This window comes from Jaculus jaculus, chromosome 6 (genome assembly GCF_020740685.1).
Source record: "Jaculus jaculus isolate mJacJac1 chromosome 6, mJacJac1.mat.Y.cur, whole genome shotgun sequence".
In the NCBI taxonomy this organism is placed as follows: domain Eukaryota; kingdom Metazoa; phylum Chordata; class Mammalia; order Rodentia; family Dipodidae; genus Jaculus; species Jaculus jaculus.
Window position 1 is genome coordinate 157,282,210 of NC_059107.1, and position 17,279 is coordinate 157,299,488.

The following is a 17,279-nucleotide window of genomic DNA, read 5'->3' on the forward strand; positions in this document are numbered from 1 at the left end:
CATTGTAAAGCCCCCTTTTTTGAAACATCAATAGTTCAGATTTAAAGTTTTAGGCAAAGAAAGTGTTACAAAGCATTATCCTGGAAGAATACTTAAAGTACTTTGGAATTTTGATGCACATTTTAGGTAATTTCAATTTCTTAATTTGTAAGCTATTCCCATGCACACATATCCAGGCCTATGGTCTCTAATTATTAATAAAATATTAAAAATTAGAGACTGGGGAGATGGCTCAGCAGCTAAATGTATTTACTTACAAAGACTGCTGGCCTGGGTTCAAATCCCCAGCACCCACATAAAGCTGAAAGGGGAAAGTGGGCATATGTATCTGTGTTTGATTGCAGTATCAAGAGACCTTAGTGCATACATGCATGCAAGCACATACATACACATGGGCAAATAAATCTTTTTTTAAAATTTATATATATATATTACTTTAGAGAGAGACAGAGGGAGAGAGAAAGAATTGGCAAACCAGGGCCTCAGTCACTGCAATCGAATGCCAGACGCTTGTGCCACCTAGTGGGCATGTGCAACCTTATGTTTGCCTCACATTTGTGTGTCTGGCTCACTTGGGATCTGGAGTGTCAAACATAGGTCTTTAGGCTCTGCAGGCAAGTGCCATAACCACTAAGCCATTTCTCCAGCCCTAAACTATAGTTTATTTATTTATTTATTAGAGAAAGAGAGAATGAGGCAGGTAAGAGAAAATGGGCACACCAGGACCTCTAGCCAATGCAAACGAACTCCAGACACATGGCGCACTTTGTGCATCTGACTTACATGGGTACTGGGGAATTGAACCTGGGTCCTTGGGCTTCACAGGCAAGTGCCTTAACCACTAAGCCATCTCTCCAGCTCCAAACAAATAGTTTTAAATTTATGTATTACAACTGAATCATGATGTCAGGTAGGATAATCATTAGAACAGCAAGTTTAAGCTAAAACATTTTATTTTTATTTTTGTGTGTTTGTATGTAAGGGTACCCAGATAGAAGCATGTGGAGGCCACAGAAGAACACTGGGTGTCATTATTCAGGCTCCACCCACCCTTTTAAAATTTATTTACAAGCAGAGAGAGAAAGAGAGACATACAGAGAGTCTCTAGCCACTGCAAATGAACTCCAGATACACGCACCTCCTTGTGCATATGGCTTTACGTGGGTACTAAGGAGTTGAACCAGGTTCGTTTGGCTTTGCAGGCAAGTGCCTTAACCATTGAACCATCTCTCCAGCCCCACTGTCCACCTTTATTGAGATAAGGTCTCTCGCTGGCCTGGAACTTATCAAGTAGGCTAGACTGGCTGGCTAGTGAGCCCCAGAGATGCTCCTATCTTCACCTCCCTGGCACTGGTATTACAAGTGCATACCACCCTGCCCAGCATTTTTTTGGTAAATAACAGATTCTGGGGACTGAATTCAGGTCCTCATGCTTACAAGACAAGCATTTTACTGATTAAGCTACCTTCCAGTCCCACAATATTTTTCTACTTTGCTCTCTACCTCTGCTGGGATTAAAGACATGCACCACAATGCCCGGCAAATCTAGTATCTTAATTGCTCTTAATTGATACCTTTTGTATTTGAGCCCAGTGTTGGTCATACGCACTTTTGTTACGGAGACCTGCCACCTGGGGAAGCGCATGCTTCTTCTCTGGAGCAGGACTTTCTGTGGTGGGCACAGAAGCACATGCTGTTGGCGTGTTTCCCGCATCAGGTAATCTGTCAGGAAACGTCATGGAGTAGGAGGTACGCCGTCGAGTCCGACGTGCCACTTCTCTCTCTTTATGCAACAACTGTTCATCCATCAGCAACGTTATGACTTGCTTAGACTTCTCCCGGACATAATGGCCTGAAAAAAAAATACTGAATTTGCTTAGAGAGAGAACATTAGTTAAAGCTGCAATTATTTTTTATCTAAATGAAATTGAAGAAAAGTAAAAATGTATCAACATGGAAAAGTTACAGCAAATAAACCACTGTTGACAAAGATGCTCCTCTTCATGTAACCCTAAGAATTCATAATTAATGAATCATGAAGTTGTATCATACATGGGCATGACATTTTCATAATAAATACATCATTGGATTATTCTTTTAATCCAAACTCTGCAATAAACAACAGAATAGCATATGAAGACAGGAATGAGTTAGATCTGGATATACTAACTTAGATATATGATATCTGGCTATAGCTGTAAAGTAATATGCACAGTATGTATGGTTCAAGTCTATAAAGTTAGGGAAAATGAAACCACTATATAGGTACATGGAAGAGTGTAGCACACAAAAAAGTACACAGATAAGTGTGTTCCCTCCAAAATCCTGTGTCTAACCAATAAGAGAGAAGAGTACTAAGACAGATGGCTATCAGGCCATTGGGGTTCCTCTTTCATGAATGGCATGTAGGCTCTTAGAAAAGAGGCTTCCAGGGGCTGGAGAGATGGCTTAGCAGTTAAGATGTTTGCCTGCAAAGCCAAAAGATCCTGGTTCAATTCTCCAGGACCCACATAAGCCAGATGCACAAGGGGGTGCATGCATCTGGAATGTGTTTGTAGTGGCTGGAGGCCATTCTCTCCCCACCCCCATCTGCTTCTCTCAAATAAGTAAGTAAACAAAATATATTTTAAAAGAAAGAAAAGAGGCTTCTAGGGCTGGAGAGATGGCTTAGCCATTGCCTAAGGACCTAGGTTCAATTTCCCAGTACCCATGTAAACCAGATGCCTAAAGTGGCACATGTGTTTGGAGTTTGCAGTGGCTGGGGGCCCTGGTGTACTCTCACACACTCTCTCTCTCTCTGTCTCATACACACACACACACACACACACACACACACACACACATATACACACACACAAATAAATAAATATTTTAAAGAATAAAAAGAAAATCAGGCTTCTAGAAGAAGTTCCTGGCTTCTGCCAAGAGCTGGATCAATAAACTGACTCATTCAATCTCTCCTCAAATGCTGCCTTCCTCTCACCACCCTCTCTGAAGGGCCACCTCCATCACTCTATTCCCTTGTCCTGTTTAACTTTTCACCCCAGCACTTTGTTCGTTACTTGTCTCCTCCATGACAGGAGTCTCAATCTGACTGACTACATGTAATACATTCTCAACAAATATTTACAGAGCAAATGGACCAAAACAGAAACCTCATGAAAAAGTTCCAGATCTTCGTGCTGCGGTGTAGATGAAGCAGACTACTGTGAGACGCTGAGAGCCCATTTACAACTGAGCTACCCGAGAAGTCGCTTGGCCCAAAATAGTTTCCTGCAATACCCCTAATTAGAAACTAGAAATTACAGCCCAGATTTGGAATATTCTACTTGCAGTCTATGCGGACTGTGGATGTGGGGGCAGCTCACTAGTTCCAAGCAACCAGCAGGCACAGCAGGCAGAAATCCATTTGCAAAGGTGGAGCTCTTCTCCTTGGAGGGGCAGGCTCCCCAGCGGCGGCTGGCAGCAGCATCAGGAAGGGCAGGCAAAGCCAGTTTAGGACTAATGAGGCCCAGGAAGCAAACTAAAGTGCCGATAAGGGAGAAATGTTGTGAGCCTCTAATAGGGAACCTGGTTCCTTTGTATCTTTTTTCCTAAAGGAGTTCTTGCCCTCTTCTCCTGGCTGGAGGACGAAACTGTCAAAAGTAGGGTCTGGTCCTTCCTTATCTCTTACTCCCTAAAGGAGTGCCCCCTTCCCTAGAAACCTGGTGAAGCACCTGGATACCTGGCATGGGAGGCTGGACTGCCCAGCTGTGTCCCCATCAAGTAAACTCTCATAAGAGACCCCAATCAGAGCCACAAGGTGGGCTTTCCTGTTTCCAGTGACACCCTCCTGCCTTATAGCAGGAGCTCTGCCTTCTTTCCATCCCTTAAGTTCTATAACAAAAGCTTTCTAAACCTCACGCTATATGGTCTGTTTTTAAGAACCTGGAGACCACGGACTCAGTAGAAGTTTCCTGTGACTATAAATGTCTGACAGCCCAACCAAGAGCCAAGAATGGTTCTGTTGCTCTCAATTTTACCCAAAATTCCCATAGCAAAACCACCACAGTATACCAAAAGTAAAGGAAATATTGGGCTGGTGAGATGGCTCAGTAGTTAAAGGCACCTGCTTGCAAAAGTCTGCTGGCCCAGGTTTAATTCCCCATTACCCATATAAAGCCATGCATCTGGAGTTCATTTACAGCAACAAAAAGCCATAGCATGTCCATTCTCTCTCTCCCTCTCTTTCCTTATAAATAATAAATAGAAATTTAAAATTAAAGTCAATAAAGTCTTCCCACTCAAGTCTTCCCACTGCCTGGGGGTATGATGTACTTTGTCGCCAGAGAGGCCAAGAGGCTCAGCCATGGCCGGTACAAATCATGGCAGCTGACAGTGAGGAAGCCCTGAGAGAACCTACAGGTTGGCTTTAAGGAGGGGGTAAATAAACCACCTCAATGGAGAATGGCACCACGCTCTTCTAACCAATGCTCCTGAGAGGACAGCATTAGAATAGGATTGTACTGAGGATACATTTAGCAGTAACTGCTTTGTATCTGAAAAAAAAAAAAAAAGACAAGAATAGGATGGAGGGATTAAAAAACATGGGTTCTCTGAAATAATAAACTATATAACAGATCAATGTGCAAGGGTATTACATAAAATATCAAGAAGGCCAGGCGTGGTGGCACACGCCTTTAATCCCAGCACCTGGGAGGCAGAGGTGGGAGGATCACCGTGAGTTCGAGGCCACGCTGAGACTACATAGTGAATTCCAGGTCAGCCTGAGCTAGAGTGAGAGCCTACCTCAAAAAAAAAAAAAAAATACCATCAAGAGGAAAAGGACAGCTGCAGTACAGGTTAAAACAAAACTAAAGCTGTATGGCAAGTCTGTTATGAGGAAAGCTAACTTCTCTCTGAATAGATGTGAGGCCTGCTCTGTGATAGGAGATTCCTGCCTCATATTGGAAACCTAGTCAAAAGCCTATGATAAATGCTTGCTTTCGTAAAAAAAAAAAGCCTATGGCTTGGGAGGTCATGAGCCCTAGTAGGGAAGCTACTGCTGTTGTCTAGATAAATGGATGCATTATGCCCACAAACTGCTCTCTATATATTAATACTACTCTCACTTTTGCATAGAGAAGCTTCTCTTTTCAGATGGTAGGGGGACTCAAAACTCATCAAAGTACTGAGAAGTGATAGAGGAGCATTCAGTACTAAGTGAGACATGTCTATTACACCTTCCAAGGCTCAGGAACCATTTTGGAAGAGATGGGAGAAAGAATGTAAGAGTCAAAGGAAGGGAAGAAATGCTTTGGAACACTGTCTTCCAAACATTAAGTGACTGGTTGCATTATGACCTCACAGTAGCTGACTGCACCTACATAAGACCTGCATAATATAAGGACAAAAAAAGATGACATCAAAATGGGAGAAGAAATGGTTGAAATGAAGAATAGGCGTTTTTCCATCTGCATGTGGACGCCACCACATATAGCTCCAGATTCACACCCCAGGCTCTACAACCCAAGAATCTCCCTCTTTCTCTGAGTTAGAAGAACCCAAGAGAAGGATACTGGTTAGTCCAACTTGAAACAGTCATGTGCCTGTCACTATGCCAGAGGGCAGAATACAACATTAAACAAACCGCACTAGAAAAACACAGTGGCGTGAGGGTGGATCAACTCAAGGGAATAAAGATCAACAGAAAGGCAATGTGTCCCTTATACTTCTGCGCCAGTTTGCCACTGCTTGCTTGACAAGTGTCTTTCCTTCCAGTAGACTTGAGCATTCATGAAGGCCAAAACCATTTGCTTATTCCTGAGACATTCAAGGAGTTTGTGAAATGGATGCAGAGATGGTGGGGAGAAGTTTACAGCATCACAGCAAGAGATTTGGAAAAAGGTAAGTTCAAATGTCTTGGGCTCTTAGAGCCACTATCAGAAAAACTTCAGTCAACACTTACAAATCATCTCAGTACTCTTCCTATATTACCTTCACGGTGAACTGGACCTCCATTGGAAGTTAGAAGTGTGTATGTGTGTGTATGCGCGCGCGTGCGCATGCACGCGCACACACACACACACACACACACACACACACACACACACGTCTACTGATGATTTCCACTAAATCCATTCTCTTCCCTCTACCTCCCTTAGCTCAGATCCTGATAATCTGTTGCCTATGTTAGCCTAAGTTGTTCACTTACCTTTTGTCTTCCTTCCAGCTTGTCTCCCACCACACATTGGGGACAGGGGCAGGAACAAGGGGAGAAGCACCCACAGCAGCTGATCAGGGGATGCCCAACCCAGGCCTTTGGCTGGGGGGGGGGCAGTGTCTCTCAGTGGCAGAACCCTTCATAGCATGAGCCAAGGTCTCGAGCTTAATCCATAGCACAGCAAAACAAATAAAACAAAAAGCTTTGTCAAGCTGGCATAGTAAGTTCATGATTCAATGTACTGCTCTGCTTCAAACACTCAGCAGTGATAGACACTGCCAGTCTCAAAAACAAGATAAAAAAAAAAAAACTCCACAGAGAGGAATTAGAAATGAGAAAGCCTTCTCTTTCCTTCTCTTAATCTAATAAAATTTCTCAAAACTTTAAAAAAGAAAAAGAAAAAACTGAGAAAGCCTGCACAAGGCTAGTGCTATGGGGCCACTGGGCTCTTGAGCTGGCAGCTGGCCAGGCATTCAACTCTTGGACTTAGGGATCCAGAGTGGGCTCTGTCTTTGATGTAAGGGAGACTGTTGATGAGCAGAAAAGAAGATGGAGATGGAGGACAGCAATTAAATGCTTCATGGGCTATCGTGTAATCTAAAAGCAGAAGGACACACATACAGCCTTGACATGTGGCATGAAGTCCAGCCTGGCTTGGTGATACCCTGATTTTACTTCAGGGTTCTCTTTACAAGGCCTGTGCTAGAGCAAGGAGGGAGCTGGGCAGAGGGAGCTGAAAACCCAACATAAAGGAAAAAGTGAACATGGGCAGCTGTGGAGAGAACCCCTCTCAATATAAGCCTGACACTAAATCCTAAATCACATTTAAAAAATCTAATGAGAATGACAGCCAATAAAATTGATTTTACTTCAAATGAAATAAATGCGTCTTAGGATCTTTGGTAGAATCAATATTCTGTAGCATTTTAAATTTGTCCCATAAATATTTTTTAAAAAATAGAGAAATTAATATAATACATCTACAAAAAGGAATATAAAAATTATGAAACAAAACAATGATGGTAAAAATGAAATAAGAACTAATGGATATGCTAGAACTAATTAAAAATCCTAGACATAAAAGAAAATAAAAAACAACACCTGAACAGCTGAAAGAGAGTTCATGGATATAGAACACTACTAGTGAATTTTTTCAAAATGTATCAGGGAGTAAAAAAGATTAATTAAAAGTCATAAAAAATAGATGATATGGCCCTAATATTTACCCAGAAGTTTATAAAGGAAAAAGTTATGACAATAACAAAAAAAATGTTCAAAGAGATGAGTACTGACAATTTTACAAAAGAATTCTGAATCTTCAAATCAAAAATGACCTTCAGCTGGGCATAGTCGCACATGGGGAAGCTAAGGCAGGAAGATTGTGAGTTCAAGGCCAGCCTGGGCTACAGAGAACAGACCTTCTCTCAAAGGAGTAATGAATGGCTAGCCATGTAGTTTAGAATTGGAGCGCTTGCCTAGCACACACAATGCTCTGGTTCAATCCCCAACATTACAAAAAGAAAAAGTAAAATTTCCAAAAGCCATGCAAGACAAATAAAAATAAATCCATACCTAGAAATGTTATTAAAAAAAAAACAGAACATCTAGAAAAAGGAGATTTTAAAAGCTACCAATCATCCTTGACACCTTGAGTGTGGCTGCAGAGTGAAAGCTTTGATGAGCTTTTCCTCCCTGGCTCATGAGCTCCCATTGCCGAGTTGTAGGAGATGTCTAACTCCAATGATGTGTCCACATTCTCAGAGTTGATTTGGGTTAAGAAGTGTCTTCTAGGTTCCAGTGGACAGATACTGAGAAGTTAGTCATGAATATTACTGCCATTTCTCTGTGGAACGAGAAGTTCTCCACATCCATAGACAACATACACAGATGCCATTGGAGGCATCCCAAAGGTGGACAACATTAAGACAAGTGGGGCAATTTGAGTTAGCTCAAAACATCACAAATAGTTGAAACTGTGCTCTAGATGGGGGCTTACTTAGAGGGTATCTGTCACCTTAGTAAGAAAGGACTAGGGCAGCTGGTATCTTATGTAAATTAGAATAGGGAATAATAAATGGCATAACGTAATCCTATTGGTATTGTGTTGCAACAGGAGATAAGGAGGGAAAACAGGTTGAGCACTGAACTGGCTGAATCCTATCATATATGTGGTAGAAATGCAATCAAGTAGAGCTAAAGATCTGGGGCTAGAGAAATAACTCAGTGGTTAAAGATGCTTGCAAAGTCTGGGGTCCAATTCCCCAGTACCCACATAAAGCCAGATGCACAAAGTGGTGCACATGTCTGGAGTTCTATTGCAGTGTCTAGAGACCTGAAGCACATATTCTCTCCCTCTCTCTCTCCCTCTCTCCCCCTTCTTTCTCTCAAATAAATAAATAAAATATTTTTAAAAAGTAAGTGTGCTTGAACCTACTCACAAGGCAGCAAGGTGTATCAAATGAAAAGCTCTAAGGTTGTGGGGCACGTTATTCTCTGAGTCTTGCATCCTTTAATTTTCAGTGTTGGCCATTGTGATGTAATTTCTGGCTGTCAACTTGACAGGATTTACAATCACCATGGGAAAAAAACTGTTAGGGATTTCCTAGATTAGATTAACTGAGCTGGGAAGACCAACCTAACCGTGGGCAACCAGTCTCCTGGGTTGGGTTCATGGACTACATAAGAAGGAGAAAGCTAGCGCAGCATGCAGCATTCCTCTCTCCCTCCCTCCTTCCTTCCTGCGGATGTGACAATGTGACCCTGGCTTCCTGCCATGCTTACCATAACCTCCATGATGAACTTCCCCTTGAAACTGTAAGCTGAAAATAAACTCCTTCCTTCATTGAACTGCTTCTGGTTTGGTATTTTGTCCTGACAATGAGAAAGAAACTAACACAGTTACCCAAAAAGCACTTTTTTGAGGAAGAATCTCATGTAGCCCAGGCAGGCCTGGAACTCGCTCTGTAGCCAAAAACGACCTTGAACTCCTGATTCTCTTGCTTCTTCCTCCCAGCTGGTGGGATTACAGCCATGGCCTACCATAGTCAGCTACTTGCATTGAACTTTAAATGCCTCTCTTATATATCAGAATATCTTACCCTTTGTTGCTCTCTCTCTCTTCTCTGTCTCCCGTGTGTGTGTGTGTGTGTGTGTGTGTGTGTGTGTGTGTGTGTAGTACATGTGGTGAGATGGTATGTGTATGTGGTATGCTGTGTGTGTGTGGTATATACATGTGTTTGCACAGATGCATGTGTGCTGTGCATACAGAGGCCAGAGGAGAATGGCTTCCTCTATTGCTCATCTGTATATTGTCTTGAGGCAGTCTCTCTCTGTCTCTCTGTCTCTCTCTCTGAACCCAGAGATGCTATTTTTGCAAGTCCCAGCAATTCTCCTTGTATGCTGAGGAACTGAATTTAGGTGGTTTCAGGCATCTCAGGCCCTCCTGCTTGCATGGCAAGTGCTCTTAGTGATGAACCATCTCCCCAGCCCAGCTTTTCTTTTTTTTTTTTTTAATGCAACATCATTTAATGCTACAACATGTCTGGCTATATATAGATGATTTTTATAAAATTGGTAACTGCTACTTAAATTAGATAAGCCTAATTAGATAAAACTAATCTACTTTAGCACAAAACTAAATACACTTGGCAGAAGAATTCAGGAAGGAAAAAATGAACCAAATTTATAAAAGAAAAAGTAGCCAAACAATAAAACAATTTAGACCACAGGCATTAACTGACTGACAGGCAAAACTTGGAAAGAAATTACAAGAGTCGTGTCCCTGTAGCCCTCTGCTGCGGCTAGCCTACTGGTTGAGTTGGTCCATGAAGACTCATGTGTTGGACTTGGGCTTTACTTGTGCAGTGCAGATAGACAGGGAATCTTAAAGAAGCAGGCTTAGTGGGAGGACCTAGGCAAACTAGGGCATGTCCTTAGAAAGGACAGTGGGAGTCCAGCATCTCTGGCTCCTTGTTTGAGTGGGATATCCTCCTACCTATGCTCCCAGTCATATGACATCCTCCTCCATGAGATTCCCACTACAACCAAGCCACTTGCTCATACCTTTCCCTCAAATCTCTGACTTATGAGCTGACTGACTTCTTTTCTTTATAAACATTAGTCTGCCTTTGGTATTTCACCATGGTAACAGAAATGACTTACAAGGGGAATTTATAATTATTATCACTAACGAAACAATTGAAAAGGTGATCCTTCTTCTTCCCCAAAATCTACCAATTCATTCTTTGGGTTTTCAGAGTCACGCTTGCCATTCAACCAGCCTGTCAGACACTTAGTTAGCAAGCACTGAAAACCTCCACTATGAGAAACCAGAGACCCAGGTAAGAAAACTTCACTCAGCAGACGACCCTTCCACTGAGCTCATAAAGGAGCCAGCACGTAGACCAATGATCATGACGCAGTGTGGTAAGATGGCAGAGGAGAACTGCTTCACCTTTAGGACAGGAGACAAGGCCTTCGAGCCAGTATCTGCACTGTGCTGTATTTCAGCATGACTCAGGAAACACAAATAATTAAAGACTCAAGCACTAACCATATTAGCAAACCTTGACTGGCGGCTTGCTATGTGACCAACTTTCAGACATGTTCTAATCCTCACCACTACCCTCACAGTTGACTACTAAGTCCATTTTATAAGAGAATAGGAAGATGTGGGGGATGAAGAAACTTTAGCAATGACAGAGTTAACAAGTTAGAAAACAGTGCTTGGCTCTGTGTGAGAAGATGCAGACCCCAATTTCTTGATCTGACCTTAGCATGCAGCGCTACACTATTTTATTTGATGAGAAGTTACAGAGATGGTTCTGTTGACACGGCACTGGGAACACTAACCTGGATGCTCTCTTTGTTGTTTACTGTTCTCAGTCCCCCCACTCCCCCCTGAGTAAAATAAATGGAGAGTACTATGGGAAGATTAAGCAGTTGGATGAAGGTCACATTTAATTTGAAATGAATTCATGTTTTGCTTCTTGCTGTCAGGACTGCCAATCAGGCTGTATTTGTTGAAAAGGAACACAAGGCCATCTAAAACATCTAACTACTTTAAGTAAAGACACTTTGCTTAGATGTACAATAATGAAACATACAGACACAGGTTTATGATGACCCAAAACCTGTAACATGTTTGCGAAAAGAAGCTCTGTGTTCATCAAAAGATATTTGTTACTGGAAATTGCATTGCTTACCTAAGCTATAACTGAACCCAGAAGCCCGGGTTTATGAGATTAGCCCATGGCCGTCTAGCGCCTCTAACTGCATTTGCAGGCACACTACGAGGTGGTTCCCTGATCAGAGAACGTTGATTCGTCTGATCACTGTGAGGAAGGTCTTTGCTTTCCCTCTGCCGTGTTCAGCTGCTGCGTTTCAGACTAGGAACCGGCTGTCTCATGAGGCCAGTCTCTTCTGGAAAAGCAGCACCACCCCAGATATTAAAATACGTCACTTTATAGCCGGGACAGGATTAATCACAACTAAAATAATTCGTCTTACATTTTCAAACATTTTTCTTGAGCTTCTTTCTACATAATTCAGCTCTATTTAGTTCATTACAGCTGCCTTAAAAAGAAAACCCTGTTAGTCCTCCTCCAACCCTCTTAGGATTTCCTCTTTGTCTGACCCTTTCAGCAACCAAGTACCTGTGATGAGAATCTGAACTGAACTTCTCACCAGCCACTTTAATGGCTTATAACCTAATGTGAGTGTAATAAACACACCATGTCTTCCTGAGTAGTCACTTTCACATTTTAAGTCAAGGCTGACGGGGCTTAGTTATTCCTCCAAGACACTCAAACTTGGGCAAGCAAATGGGTGCTGGCATGGGCTCCTTCCTGAGATTTGCAAGACTCAACGGAGGAGCAGCCTGGGTATAAACCCGCCATAGGTACAGATGTGAGGCACATTCCTAAGTGAGGCAGGTGACTGACAGCAACGTGGAGAGCTAGCATGGCAGCCACATTACCAAAGTAAGCTGCTTCTAGCACAGTAGCTTACATTAATTTTTTAACAACATGGAAAGTCTGTCTTTTAAAATGCACCTCTTTAAAAAATATGCCTTTAATTTAAACATATGTATGAATGCATATGCGAAATGGCCTATTTAAAGAAAATTAACTGCAATTTCATGACTTATCTAATTCAGAATTTAAAAGCACTTATTTATAAACCCAGAACACACATATTTCCTAAAATTTACAACTGTTTTAAAAGAATATTCTGTGTGTGTGTGTGTGTATAACTGGATGAAATGAAAAAGCTTCTCATTTCATTGGGCATTTTCCAGACAATTTTAATTAAGTTCATCCTAGTAATCCAATGAAATCTTATTAAGGCATTTTTTTTAAGACTCAGTTATGGCTGGGCATGGTAGCACTTGTCTTTAATTCCAGCACTCAGGAGGCAGAGGTAGGAGGATCAGTGTGGGTTGGAGACCATCCTGGAACTACACAGTGAGTTCTAGGTCAGCCTAACCTAGAATTAGACCCTACCTCAAAAAAATAAGAAACCTGAGCTGGAGAGATGGCTTAGCAGTAAGGCGCTTGTCTGCGAAGCCTAAGGACCCATGTTCGACTCTCCAGGTCCCATGTAAGCCAGATGCTCAGGATGACACAAGTACGCAAGGTCATACATACGCACTAGGTGACGCACACCTCTGGAGTTTGATTACAGTGGCTGGAGGCCCTGGCACGCCAATACACTCTCTCTCTTTCTCTCTCTCTCTCTCTCACTCTGGTTCCCACTCTTGCTGTCTCACATTTAAAAAAAAAAAAAAAGGTCAATCTGTTGGACTTGCCTCAAAAGAAAGAGAAAGAGAGACGCTCAATTATGAAAGGCCATTTAGTATAATAATAGAAAATGACTACATAGTATCTGGACATTTGGGTCCTAATCATGTTCACCATGGGTTAGCAATACAGCCTTCCCTAAATAACAGACATCTTGTCAAGCTCTGGCTCATTATCTCTGTAAGAAACAACATTCCCAGTAGAACCCCTTATCCAAGGGGCACAGGTTCCAAGTCCCCAGTAGAGAGCCAATATAGTGGTGCACACCTTTAATCTCAGCACTCAGGAGGCTGAAGTAGGAGGATCACTGTGAGTCTGAGATCAGCATGGGCTACAGAATGAGTTCCAGGTCAGCCTGGGCTAAAGTGACAGCCTGACTATAAATCAGTCACTCAATCAATAAATAAAATGAGATCCCTGATGGTGGCCTGAAACTATGCATAGTCCTAGACCTTAAAGATACTATGTTTTTCCTATATACTCATATCTATGATGATGTTTAACTTATAAATTAGGCACAATAAGAACTTAACAGCTGTAGCCAGGCATGGTGGTTCACACCTAAGATCCCAGCACTTGGGAAGCTGTGGCAAGAGGATTGGAAATTCAAGGTCATCCTTGATTCTATAGCAAGTTCAAAGCCAGCCTGGACAAGACTTACTCATTCCTTAGAAATTGTTGGGAACACTCCATGACTATTGTAGAAGGGTGAAAACCCATTCTTATCTATCTCCTCGCATAAGAACCAACTCCAGATGGATCAACAACCTCGACATTAGACCTTGAACTGAAGTGACTAGAGGTAAAATCAGGGGAAACACTTGAACATACTGCCATACACAGTTGCTCAGAAGTAAGACCTCTAATAATCCCTGGGATCTCATGAAATTTAAAAACTTTTGTACAGCAAAGAACACTGAGAATAAGGTAGAGAGGCAGCCTACAGAATGAGAGAAAATCTTTGCCCATTGACAGAGGTTTAATATCTAGGATATACAAAGAACTCCTGAGATAGCTGCATAATGGAAGGAAAAAACGATGACATCAAAATAGAAGAGACTAGTTGGAAAGAAGAGATTCAGTGGAGGGGGGTTTTGGAACCCATATATGGAATTGGGAAACAAGTCAGAATCATATCCAGATAATGATTTTGCTTTCCAATCAGGCTTCCTCTAATCTTGGTCTATAAGAGGGTCTACACCCATTAAGTTCTCTCTAAATTAATAATGGCTATCCCATTTAACTTGTGCTGACTTCACTGTCTGTTGGAGAATCTGCTTCTCTTTTTCAGAGGGGGACTGGACCTGAGGAGATAAATGACCCAGCGCACTTCACCCCGGCCCCAGTTGAAACCACAGAGGAACTGAGGAAACGAGCACGAGTGCTGCTTTCCCCGTGAACCTGGTATTAGCACAAGGGAGACGGAGACAGACACTGAGGGCACTCAGCTCCTACCAAAGCAGAAATCCAAAGGCTCCTAAGGGCCCATCACTGAAGTAGACTTAAAAGGCACTCAAGGGCTGGAGAGATGGCTTAGGGGTTAAGGCACTTGCCTGCAAAGCCAAAGGACCCAGGTTCAACTCCCCAGGACCCATGTACGCCAGATGCTCAAGGTGGTACATGCATCTAGAGTTCATTTGCAGTGGCTGGAGGTCCTGATGTGCCCATTCTCTCTGCCTCTTTCTCCCTCCCTCTCTTTCTCAAATAAATATGTAAATAAATATTTTTTAAATGCACTCATTATAGCTCAGGGAATTTTGCAGAAGATGGGGTGGCAAGATTGTTAGAGCCACAAGTTGAGACATTATGCACAGAGTCCCCCATAACTGACTACTGCCCTCAGAATGTAGGACTCACAATCCCCATGGGGATGACCTGCATCCCCAATGGGGAGGGCCTCTTCAGAAAAGAGGCAGGGATGAGAGAAAAGATGGCATCAATCAACATGTGGTGTTTACATACTAACTATGTCTATAACAAAAATAAATTTTAAACAAGTTCAAAGATTGCTTTAAGGATAAAGTAGAATAATGTAAATGGAAATATCCTATTATTAAAACCTAATAAGGGGCTAGAGATATTGCTTAGTGGTTAGAGAGATGACTTAGCAGTTAAAGCACTTGCCTGCAAAGCCAAAGGACCACGGTTCAATTCCCGAGGACCCACATGAGTCAGATCCACAAGGTGGCACATGCATCTGGAGTTCATTTGCAGAAGCTGGAGGCCCTGCCATGCCCATTCTCTCTCTCTCTCAAATAAATTAATTAAAATAAAATATTTAAAGTATATATATTAAAAAAAGAAATACTCAGTTTCTATCCAGATAGAGAAAAGGACTCCAGCCAAGTGAATGAACAAGGTACAAGAGACACTAGTAGTAAAATAAGAAATAAATTGACTTCATCAAAATTACAAACATATTTAGTTAGTTAATTTATTCTCAACCCTACACGTGGAGCTGGAGAATGACTTTCAAACAGGAATGCAGTCTTTCACATACTCTCGACCACAGGAAGGCTCCTCTCTACCAGCCACGCTCATGCTTTGGGAGGGACACGCAGACAAGTGACAGAGGAAGGGGACCCTGCCTAGCTCCCCAGGGCAGCTCAATCAAGCCCTGGTAACCAATCATCACCCTCACATCCAATAGCACAGACTCTGCTTATCAAAGGATAACCTTAAAAACTGAAAAGAGGGGCTGGAGAGATAGCTTAGTGGTTAAGGGGCTTGCCTGCAAAACCTAAGGACCAAGGTCTTTTGGTATCCACATAAGCCAGTTGCACAAAGTGACACATGTGTCTGGAATTCATTTGCAGTGGCTGGAGGCCCTGGAGTGCCAGTTCTCATTCTCTCTGTCTGTCTCTCTTTAATCTGTCTCTGCTTACAAATAAGTAAACAAATATTTAAAAAAAATAAAGAGGGCTGGAGAGATGGCTTAGCAGTTATGTGCTTGCCTGTGAAGCCTAAGGAACCTGGTTCAAAGCTCGATTACCCAGGACCCACATAAGCCAGATGCACAAAATGGTGCAAACATCTGGAGTTTGTTTGCCGTGGCTGGGGGCCCTGATGCACCCATTCTCTCTCTATCTTACCTCTTCCTCTCTCTGTCTGTCACTCTCAAATAAATAAATAAAAAGACAATCTTCACACTTGGATGAAATACCTATAATCTATCTATCTGACACAGAACTTACATCTGAAATGTATTTAGATTCCTAAACTCATTAACAAAGTAGATAAAATAAAAATGGACCATATACTTGGCAGGCTACATAGCTAAAAATCTATGAAGAGGTGTTCAGCAACTTCTGAGGGGAAAGTTTAAAGCCACAAGAGTCACAACAGAGTATAAAGTGTACATTTCTTATACCTTTGTCTTTGTCATAAATGGATTTAAAACTGAGGCACAAAAGGGTAACTTGACACTCGGCTACTGATCAACACGTAAGAAGCTGGAGTGGTCAGTCCAGCCCAGCAGCAAGTGCAAACCTAAACAACCAAGACACCAAGACACTCACAATTTTATTTTTATAGAAAGGGGGAAATGTAAATATTTCAAGTTAACTGGATCATGGGGAATATTCAATAATTGAAATTTAATAAGAGATTTAAAATGAAAAAAACCCTAAACAAATTTTTTAAATCCAACAAATTTCCTCCCATCTATCAGAAAGGCGTATTCACAGGGCAAAGCACTGACCTGAAGCTGAGGAGACTCCCAGGGGAGGAGGAAGAATGAGGCTCACTGGAGCTGAAAGCCTCCAGCACACTCCTCCAAGAGAACACGGCTCAGGCAGGGAGACTTTGGTTACAGGTGATGTGGGCAAGTCTGACAGTTACAACGTCCTGGGGAGCTAACCATCAGGCTTCACCCAGAAGCTCAACCAGGTTCTCAAAGTAAATGCTGAAGAAAGCCCCTGGTGCCTCTGGTGGGGTGAGGGAAAGGGATCATTCTCAAAACATTCCAGGGGACTCTGCTTCTGCACAAGGTGTAGCCTCAGAGAAATGAGTCAGCCTGAGCCTCACCTGATGGGATATAATGAAGCCCACCACCTTGCAGTAGGGAAGTACCCCAACCCTAGTCTATTCTGGGCATCCATTGAAGAGGGTACAGGTGATGCAAGATGGCAATTGAGAAGCACATGTCAAGTCCACTCTCTGCACACGTTCACTAGCACACGGAGTCCCAGTCACAGAACTCGCCCTTTCTCTTTACTACCACATCACACAGGCTTATCTACCAGAGTTCTTACCTGTATATACCGTGTCCAGTGATG

The 17,279-nt window shown here is 42.4% G+C and overlaps 1 protein-coding gene across 1 annotated transcript in view; it reads right to left on the bottom strand.

The window, feature by feature from the left end:
* Enthd1 (ENTH domain containing 1) overlaps window positions 1–17,279 on the bottom strand; it is a 131,652-nt gene that overhangs the window by 105,617 nt on the left and 8,756 nt on the right. Inside the window, exon 2 of the mRNA XM_045153282.1 lies at window positions 1,610–1,852. Coding sequence (XP_045009217.1) covers window positions 1,610–1,852 — 243 coding nt within the window. The remainder of the gene's footprint in view (window positions 1–1,609; window positions 1,853–17,279) is intronic.